This window comes from Meriones unguiculatus, chromosome 2 (assembly GCF_030254825.1).
Source record: "Meriones unguiculatus strain TT.TT164.6M chromosome 2, Bangor_MerUng_6.1, whole genome shotgun sequence".
NCBI classification, from domain to species: domain Eukaryota; kingdom Metazoa; phylum Chordata; class Mammalia; order Rodentia; family Muridae; genus Meriones; species Meriones unguiculatus.
This window is the reverse complement of record NC_083350.1, coordinates 76,545,823-76,556,458: the sequence shown is the minus strand read 5'-3', so window position 1 is coordinate 76,556,458 and position 10,636 is coordinate 76,545,823. Positions and strand designations below refer to the sequence as shown.

The following is a 10,636-nucleotide window of genomic DNA, read 5'->3' as shown; positions in this document are numbered from 1 at the left end:
TTCTTATTGATCACAATTTATTGTAAAGTCATGAAAGGCCAGCAACAGTCAGTCTGGACAAATACTTGATTGCGCCAGGTGATGGGATGTGGACAGCAGCACTGAGTTACACGATGGGAGAGCAACACTTCCTTTTCCACCTTCCTAGAAAAGTATTGGTTAGATAAGGCAAAGGACAGGCAGCTACTGAACGGTGATATCAACCATGCAAGAACAAATAGGTGTGCGATAAACATCATTGCTACGTCTTGGGCTGAAAAGGCAAGGAAAAAAGGAATTTCAGCTAAGAATTTGTTAAGAATTAATGCAAAAAGTAAGATTATAAAGGATGTCTTCCAGCTACCTTTATACAGGGTAGTACCCAAGTGTAATTTTCTGAAGTGTTAGATTGATGATGCACAAGTGGCCTGGTTTTGTTCTCCCTTGTTCCCTTTAGAGCTCAAGATTATAGAAATGATCAACAACAACAACAACAAAAAATTATTTCACACCTAGGCATAAATAGCTAACTTGAAGGTTACTGTTCACTTTCTTCTTCCACTATTTCAACTCTTCGAGGCCCGTAAAGTAGAACATAAGCAATGTGCCAGTCCCCACCACCTGACAGCCGCAGGATGTCTTCTGGTGTTACAATGCTGACCTTGTCATCATCAAACTTGATCCATTCATCTAAGTTAAGAAGAAGGCACATAATTATTTTTAGCGTTCTTACGTAGAAGGAACTGGTTTGATGTGCGACAGTATTCCACCCAACTATGACAGCTCTCTGTAATTGTGGCCTATGGCCGTGCAGGTGTGAGATGATTCAGGAGTTCCATGCCAGCCCAGCTATGTCAATACTACTTCTAATGTACGCTCTGCCAACCCGCCCTCACCGTTCCCAGGACACGCTGCAGCTCTCCAGACGCTTGGTGATGTGTGCCGATGCAGGCCTGGACACAGACACACACAGGAACTAGGGATGTACCTCAGCTGCAGAGCACGTGCTCAGCATATGCAAGGTAGCTTTGGTATGATCCCGGTATCAAAAAGAAGAAAAGGAAAAAACCCACCTCAAACACAAAAAAAGCCAGCCACACAATAGGATACAGCTAAACAACAGGAAGACAAGGCGTATAAGTCCATACCACACTTCATGACTTTTTTGCTTTGGAAACTGTCATTTTTAAGCTAACGTTCTCAGCTGTAACTGTTGGAATTGTAAATCTGGATATAAAGGATAAACACAGCTCGAGAGCCAGAAGAACACAGAGAAGGGACTGTGGAGTTTATTCAGAGAGTGGAGTAGCTGTCACGCAAAAGAGAACCGGAGCTTTGATCCCCAGGCAAAAGCTGTGCGTGGTGGTCTCCTGTCCTGTCCCTCGTGCTGAGGGGCTGAAGAAAGATGCAGCTGCCTGGCTCCCTGACTGGCCGGCCAGTCTAGCTCAATCTTGCTCTAGGCTCAGTGAGAAACCGTCAAGAAAGTGGTAAAGGAAGACACCAAACATGGAACTCTGGCTAGCCACACATGCATACTCTCGTGGGCACGCACCCCTGCAGACAGGCTACAGGCAATTTTTTCTCATTTTTAAAAGGCATGAGCAAGTTCACAAGCAAAAACATCCACAATGCTATTAGGTTTTCAATAACAAAGTAGCAGTTAACAATTGAATGATACTTTTACCTTGTTTCCTTTTCACCCATGATACATAATGACCTGAAGAGCTAGATCTTCCCTGGTGAGTTAGCACTGCTTGTAAGTCATAGTACCCACAATTATTGGAGCCGATATCTGAAAGGAATCAAATAAAACAACAGCAAACAGACATGTGCTTTCTCAGACAAAGTAACAATCACGTTAACACTGGAGAAGTAAATACTGCTCTACTGGACATTACATATGGTGCAGAGCTACCGTTAGGTCCATTTCCCATACCAGTACATCCAAAAGTACCACTTTATTTAAGTTATATTACGAAAAATTATTTTTTTGTTTTTTTTTTTTTGAGACAGGGTTTCTCTGTGTAGCCTTGGCTGTCCTGGACTCACTTTGTAGACCAGACTGGCCTCGAACTCACAGAGATCCACCTGTCTCTGCCTCCTTGAGTAGCTGGGATTACAGGCATGTGCCACCAGGCCCAGCAAGAAAATTATTTTTCAAGAAGCCTCAATTTAGGCCAGCCATGGTGGCTTATGTCTGTCATACCAACACTTGGGAAGCTAAGGCAGGTAAACAAAAATAACCTCGAGACCACCCTTAGCTACATGGTGAAATGCAGGCCATCATGGACTACAGAGTGAGCCTTTCTCAAAATAAATAAATAAATAAGCTTTTTAAAAAAATCATGTCTGACTAAAGAGATAAATGGTAGAACACACACTCTAACTGAAATGTGTACAAATGAGACCTCTGCTTACCGTCAGCAAATGAAAAGGGCTCATATTTCACCTCTTTAGGGGGACTATTCTTGTCATTCTAGGAGAAAAAATATTAAATTGTGATTTAAAAAATTTTAAATTGTGATTTCAGAGATGAACACTTTCTGGTTGAATAATCTTATAAATATTTCACTGTCTACAAATCACTGAATACAGACAATATAATGGTCTACCTTGCAAACTAAGCAATAAACTACACTTATAAAACTGCAAAGCCAAAGGCTCTACTCTTTAATACTCTGCAACATTACCTCAGCACAGTAACATGTTCCCAGGATATATGGCTAATGTTAAGCCACTAACTAAAATTCTAATATACCATTCCTTAACTTTCTCAAAATGCTATTAACCAAACTTGTGTGGAAATAAGCAGTGTCTGTAAACCTGTAGGGGCAGAGACTACCACAAACAAACAAACAAACACCCAAAAAGCTAAGTCAAATTGTAACTATCAGTAAAGAAATGGGCTAGATTTGCCCTACAGATGTGAAACAGTTAATAACGCCAGGAACAATTACGTAGACAAATGTGACCTGCTAAATGAAATTAGTCAATTATGTAAGAACAAAAACAAATACATTATGAAACAGATCTCATGAGTAATAAGTACCTGTCCTGTAGTTTCAGGAAACTAAATCAAACCTTAGAAAACTTGAAAATAAAGTCTCCAGACATTGACTGCTTCCATAACTACATCAAATAGAAAACAATTCTATCCAGTCTATTTAAACAATATGGGGGAAAAGATATCTCAAGATGTAAGATCAACATATAAAGATTTCAACAAAGAAAGAGATGCCATTTGCATAAAAAGAGCAAAGCTGGAGATCACACAAGCCTAATCCTTATAGGGGAACTGCATTAGTTAAGACATTATGGCGACATGTCTGTATTGCCAGCACTTAGGAGTTCTGAAGGCAGAGGAGGATCAGGTATTCAAGGCTAGCCTCAATTATCTAGATAATTCATGGCCAGCATGAGCCCCATGCTTCTTATCAAACAAAAACAAACATCTGTAGTATGGCCAAAAAACAGAAATAAAAAACAATGGAATAAAATTGATAACTTCATAAATACATTCATATCTATTGTCAACCAGTTAGATACAAAAATTCCAGGAGAGTTCAACTGGCAAATGCTAAGTTTTATTTTTTTGTTGTTGTATTTGTTTGTCTTATGATGCTGGAGAGCTGGACAGTCATATCCAAAAGAATGGATCTGAACACCTTATCACAGAGCAGTTAAACCAGAATGAATCAAATACCTAAAATGGACAAACTATAAAACTCTTTAAACTTTTTCTCTGCATTAGGAGGATGAAATCCTGAAACTATAGTAGTTTGGGAAATATGCTCACCATCTGCACAGCTAAGAATTACAACCTACAACAGAACAGACAATCCAGCAGAGGACCATGGCAACCAAAACAAGAAAAACAGCCAACACCATTAAGGCAGCACCACAGACTTATCCATCAGCTCAAAGGAAAACTAGTAACAACAGCCAAGCGTGGTCGGCCTGCGGACCGGCCTCTCGCTACTGACAGGGGCATAAAGCAGGCGCCATTTGGTGCCTTACTGAAAAACTGAGCATGTTACCATGCAACACAGCAACTGTGCTTTTGGACATTCATTCCAAAAAAAAATGAAACTTTTGCTTACACAAATATCTGAAATGAACATTTTTTACCAGCTTTATTCACAATAGACACAAACTGAAAACAATGTAAATGTCATTTAAACAGAAGAATGGTTAAACTACTGGTGACCACACAGGGAAAATTATTCGGGAGTAAAACGTAACTACTAATACACACAACCTGGATGACCCCTGGGAAGTTAAGAATTATGAAGGAGTCAGGTCAAAAGTTTATGTTTAAAACGTGGGAGTTAATTTCATTCAGTAACTTTCTTAGAATTACAGAAGCATGCAAAATTATGGAGGACTACACTAAGACGGTACATTCTATATCTCCAATTCTATTATCAAGAGGCTTACAATGCCTCACCAGGCAAATGATCACTTAGGAGGAAGCTGAGCCCCCCTGTGAAATACACGTCTGCTGCAGACTAAGGGCAAAGACGATGCAGAGCTTCACCACAGCAGGGGCCGTCTTCCTGCACTGTGTTAGCGCGTCTGCAGAGAGGCCAGCGTCAACACACACAGACTTCCCAACTGAGACGCAGGCTGGTTCTCGTAACAGCAACTGCTGGGCACTGAGTGAGAGTTTACATAGCAGTAGTAAAAACACAACAAAAAGGACCTACTGCATTTGGTTGCTGATTCACTTTTTTATCTTCTAGATCCTTGAATTTTGACCGAAAAGAAACCATTTTCTCTTGAAGTTCGGGTGTACAGAGTTCATACACATCCAACATAAGAGGAAATTTAACATCCTGCAACATACCAAAAGAAAATTAAGTGCAAAAGGACAATTATTTAAAATACATATAATTATTTGTCTTCCCCAACCCCCACCATAACAGGGCTTCTCTGTGCAGCACTGACCCAACTGCCCCTGCCTCGCTCATGCTGGGAGGCTCCCGGCCATGTGACTTCCATAATTCAAATAAAGTTGAAAATAAAAATCTGTGACATCACAGTGGAGCTCATGCAATTGGGAGGGAATAGAGGTATAGGGATGAGTGAAGAAAGTAAGAAGTAGATCTGACCGAAACAAACTTCATGTAGAAAATTCTCAATCTCAAAAAAAAGGGGGGGAGGGAGACTGGAGAGATGGCTCAGAGGTTAAGAGCACTATCTGCTCCTCCAGAGATCCTGAGTTCAATTCCGAGCAACGACATGGCTCGCAACCATCTACAACCATCTACAGGTTAGGAATTGCCTTCAAAGATTATATTTTATATACAAACTATATTCATTACTTACCTTAAGAACTTTGGCGTTCACAGACTCTTTCTCTTTATAAAAAAATCGAACCATCTGAATAGTTAAGTAAGCTGGTAGCCGGCTGATCTTAGACTAAGAAGAGAATGAGGAGAAGAATCCTTTACATCTAAGGCCATGTAATTGGTTTTTGTTTGTGTTTTTCAGGTGCTAAGAACAAAGTAAGTTAACTGCCACCCTTTCCCTTTTCTGCACGTCTGTAGAGTGGCCATCAGCACGCGCATGAATGCCCGCTCACAAGTGTGTGGGCACCTGCATGCACGCATGTGCACCAGCATGAGCGGGCATGCGGATGGCTGGAGTCAACAGCAGGCGCCTTTCCAATCACTCTTACCTTTCTGTCTGTTGCTGAACTCAAAACTCCCTGTTCTGACTAGTCCAACCACCCAGCCCCACCTTCAGCGTCTCAGGATTAGAAGCAGGAAGCCATGCATACCAGCTTTTACATGAGTTCTGAGGTTCCAAACTCCAATTCTCAGACTCGCACAGCAAGTATTTTCCTGCTGAGCCACCTCCTTGGGCCCGGTGCCCTTACAATGAGATGGAATTCAGTATCAGAAGGAAATGTATAACTTACAGATTTGATATACAAAGCATTTCTCTGCAATGTTGGAGACTGTTTAGTAATTTCTTCCTGAAGTCGCTAAAAAAGAACATTACAAACAACCAAATATCAGCTTTTAAAACTCTTTTCTGCAACACAAAACCACCTATCTAGTTTTTAAAAACAGCACTTCTTAATTAATAATAATTCATCAGTGGATTTATCCCAGTGAAAAACAAGAATAAACATGACATGAGAAGCTTTTTTCAAGATTTTACTCAACACTTATAATAAATCATATGATGCATACTAAGAAGTTCCTTGAGGGAGTCAAGGGTACCACAAGAACACGGTCCAAAGAATCAACTAAGCAGGGCTCATAGGGGCTCACAGAGACTGAAGTGACAATCCGGGAGTCCGACGTCAGTCTGACCTAGGCCCCCTGCTCATATGTTATGGTTGTACAGGTTAGTGTTCTTGTAGGACTCATACCAGTGGGAGACAAAGGCTATCTCTAACTGTTTTGCCTGCTTTGTGGGAACATTTTCCTCCCACTATGTTGCCTTGTCCACCTTGTCCAGCCTTAATACTAGGGGAGATGCCTAGTCTTACTGCAACTTGACATGCCAAGTTTGGTTGATGTCCCTGAGAAACATGCCCCTTTCTGAAGGGAAATGGAAGGACTGGATTGGAAAAGGCAGAGTGGTAAGGGTGAAAATGGGGAATAGGATTTGGAGAAGCAGGGATCTACAACTAGGATATGAAAGAATAAAATTAATTTAGAAGTCTGGTGAATACAATGTTGCTCAAAATCAAGAGAAGAAACTCCTGCCACCCTACATTGATGAATTATCAGAACACTCACTAGGAATTAAGAGAATGTAGGAAACCCTTGATCTTTGTGCATTACGTATAAAAGCTGCCAGCGTCACTAGGTTAACTTTAAGTCTGAGAAGTAGTAACACACTTTGTTAAGCTACGGCAGCGGTTCTCAGCCTTTAGGTCACAATCCCTCTGGGGACTGCATGACCCTTTCACAGGGATTGGACATCAGATATCCTGCTTATCAGATATTTACAACAGCAGCAAAATTACAGTTATGAAATAGCAATAGAAATAATTTCATGGTTAGGGTCATCACAACATGAGGAACTGTGTTAAAGGAAGGTTGAGAACGACTGATCTAAAAGACATGAGGAAGTCTTTAGATACAATTTATCTCCTTTAGCCACATTTGTTAATGTCCCCATTTCAGAGTGATGTAAAATGACACAGATTAGTGCATGCTGAAAACCTAGGAAATAATCATCTGTAAAAATGATTATCTATTATTGCCAATATGACACAATACATTAGCAAATTAGCAAAACTAAACAAGTATGAACTAAAAGAACTTACTATTTATAATTATGTAATTTAAGTCTGGTTTTTAAAAAATTACCAATTACACTACAAAAGAAATCACTGTGGAGCTTTAGCACATGGGGTAAAATGACTTCAGAAAATCTAAACAAATGGCTATGTGGTGGTGGAGCACGCCTTTAGAGGCACAGGCAGGTCATCTAAGTTCGAGGCCAGCCTGATCAGAGTCATTTCCAGAACAGCTAAGGCTACACAGAGAAACCATCACTAAAAAAGGAAAAAAGCAAAAAACCCAAACATGATAAAATCTTTAAAATTATAAAGAAAAAATTCAGCAATGTTTTCCAAGAAAGTATAGCTGCAAGTAAGAATGGCGGTGGACGGTAATCCCAGCAACATGGAGGCTGGGTCAAGAGGACTGCCAATTTCTGGGCTACACAGTGCATACACACAGGCTGGCGTGAACATAACCCAATGCTATCAAGTTGTCATCAGGTCTCCGAGGCAAGCTTTGCTATAATTTCACAAAATTAAGAAAACCGGACCGGAGAGATGGCTCAGAGGTTAAGAGCACTGGCTGCTCTTCCAGAGTCCTGAGTTCAATTCCCAGCATCCACATGGTGGCTCACAACCGTCTATAATGAGATATGGTGCCCTCTTCTTGCCTGTAGGCACACGTGCAGACAGAATACTGTATAAATAATAAATAAATCTCAACACCAACGTATATAAAATAAAAATAAATTTAAAGAAAACTGCCTGATAATCCCTGCCATGGCATTCAGGAACATTCAGTAACTCAATAACATTCATAGTTAATTTTGTATGACCCCTAACTTGAATTCAGTGAAATATGAAACTATGATAATAATGCTTCATGAGATAAAAGCCTAGTTGACGTATGACTTTCAAATACACAGGTAATTCTTAGTGTTCAGAGCAGCTGTGTTTATGGATGTTTATTGATTGATGAGCAATGAAGCAGTAAACACCAAGCCATGCTCCTAGAAGAAACACGGTACATTCCTGCCAACTTCTGGTCTATCAACAAATCAACAGATAACCTTGTGGGGTGTTTCCCTCTGAAGACACCTTAATTTACCTAAGGTGCTGAGCCTATAACCAATAGCGCCTAACTCACACTCACCTCAGCATTAAAGCAATCATTTTCTTCTTCATAAGGCACATTAAAGCATCCTCGCATTTAGGAATACTATATGCTTGTGGGTAATTCTAAACACCAAAATTACCACCACCACAAAAAAAAAAAAAAAAAAAAAAGCATGACATTACAAAGGACATGTTTCTACAGTGGGTAAACTAAACTAAGAAGGCAGAGCAATTCGTGGAGGGATACTGTGTGTCACGCATCTCAAGAATCGTGCTACGGAGCTGGGGAAGCTGTATTTTTCTTGCCACACAAGCAAGAGATCCAAGTTGGATCTTTAGAACCCATGTTATTTTTTTGTTTTGTTTCTTAATTTTAAAAATGTATTTACTTAGAAGGATTCAGAATGCCAACAAAACAGCTGCAATTTTTTTTTTCATTCACAGAGTGGTATTCAGTTAACAGAGCAACATTTATCTTCGTATAAGCTGCATCACAGGCAACTGAAGATGAAAAACAAGAACAAAAACAAAGAGGGACGGTATGAAGCCTTTTTTTTTAAAGCATACTTTTCACCCCAGTGCTGGGCAGGAAGAGACCGGCAGGGCCTTGGGTCTTGCTCTCGAGTCAGCCAAGCCCAATCAGGAGTCTCTGTCTCTGTGTCTCTGTGTGCTCGGCCTCACAAGTGCTGAGATTAAAGGTGTATGCCACAACTACCCAGCTTGCTCTTAAAAACAAAGTGGGTACTGCCCAAAAAATGACTATCACCAAAGGTCGCCCTCTGACCTACACACACGTACACAAACACAAGCACACACACACCGCCCAAAAAACCAAAACATAAGCTGTTCATGTTCAACTCATCTGCAAATAACCAATAAAGCATAGTGAGGATTATCTTTTGAGTTTAAAAATAAATTTTAGCCAAAAGGCATATTCACAAATGTGGAACCAACAAATGAGGCTCAACTGTGATTTCCTTACCAATTTAAGCCCTGTGAAAAGATACTTCACTTCCTGGTTAATGAAACAACTAAGTTGAAGTTGATTTTCCTTTCCTTTGGTGACTTCTTCTTCTTCAGATTCTGTACATTTCATGCTTTGCAAATTAAGGAGTGGCAACAGGTATTCAATTTGTTAATTGATCTTGAAGAAAATAAATTATCCTAAAGTTATTAATAGTTATTCATTGATTTATTTTAAATATTAGTTTCCCAATAAAGATTCTTCAAGATGCTGAAGAATGTTCATTTGTTCACTAACTTTATCAACAAAACAAGTATGTGTTGAAAAAACCACAACAAACTCTTATAAAATTTGTTACTGTAATTCTTACATAACTTAATAATCTAAAGATCAACAGAGATGTTCTCCAGAAAAACAAGTGCCTTGAATTCACGTACATTATTAATATACTAATTTCATGTAAGTGAAACTTCTCTATGAGATAAATTAATGAGATACACAGATAAACATGTTTTTAAGAAAAAAAATAATGAGTCTCCTTAAGGTATATACATTTATCTAAAGTTCAAAATTACTGAATGACTATTTTCCTAATTCACACAGCATAGAAACCTGATGAATTCTACCCTCAATCCCAATCAGCCAACTATGCTTTTTAGTGACAATTTACTTCTTATAAATTATATAAATAGTCTATACAAATCTTGGCTCAGTAAGGATACGTAGTTTCAAACTCAACACCAAAAAACTGATCAATTAAGCTTTTCTTTTTAGAAGGTGTCACTGCGGATGCAGATGAAGAATCTGCCTGCAAAATTAAAAAGAAAATTCTAGTTTTACTTTTTATAGACTTGACACAATCCAGTTTCCTAATACATACTGAAGACTTTTAAATGTAGGTCCTGGAGCAATGGCTCAGAGATTAAGAGCACTGGCTGTTCTTCCAAAGGTCCTGAGTTCAATTCCCAGCAACCACATGGTGACTCACAACCATGTATAGTGAGATCTGGTGCCCTCTTCTGCCATGCAAGCTCACATGCAGGCAGAATACTGTATAAATAATAAATAAATCTTTTTTAAAAAAATTTATAAATGTAGGCCTTTTGTGTATTTCATTCTGTGACTCAAAAACATTAACAAAAGATTAAACACGTAAACAAATAAAAATAGGTTATGTTTAGAAATAGACTAAAATGAAAGTCATCAAATTCTAAGTCAGACTGAGCATGTAACAGCTATCTACCTTTTTAAAAAGATTTATTTTTGTATGAGTACTTTGTTTACATATTACTGTATGACAGAAGAGCGTATCCGATCTCACTGCAGGTGGT

At 39.1% G+C, this 10,636-nt stretch overlaps 1 protein-coding gene across 4 annotated transcripts in view; it reads right to left on the bottom strand.

Moving 5' to 3' along the window:
- Positions 1-10,636, bottom strand: part of Usp14 (ubiquitin specific peptidase 14) — a 31,597-nt gene continuing 20,961 nt past the window's right edge. For 3 of the 4 annotated variants that reach the window (XM_060377686.1, XM_021661567.2, XM_060377685.1), the window contains 8 exons: positions 10,028-10,113; positions 9,324-9,438; positions 5,903-5,968; positions 5,308-5,400; positions 4,686-4,814; positions 2,398-2,455; positions 1,664-1,771; positions 1-669 (listed from right to left, as the gene is read on the bottom strand). In XM_060377686.1, coding sequence (XP_060233669.1) covers positions 518-669; positions 1,664-1,771; positions 2,398-2,455; positions 4,686-4,814; positions 5,308-5,400; positions 5,903-5,968; positions 9,324-9,438; positions 10,028-10,113 — 807 coding nt within the window. In that variant the 3' untranslated portion in view covers positions 1-517. The remainder of the gene's footprint in view (positions 670-1,663; positions 1,772-2,397; positions 2,456-4,685; positions 4,815-5,307; positions 5,401-5,902; positions 5,969-9,323; positions 9,439-10,027; positions 10,114-10,636) is intronic. The other variant, XM_021661568.2, reaches the window with a different exon arrangement.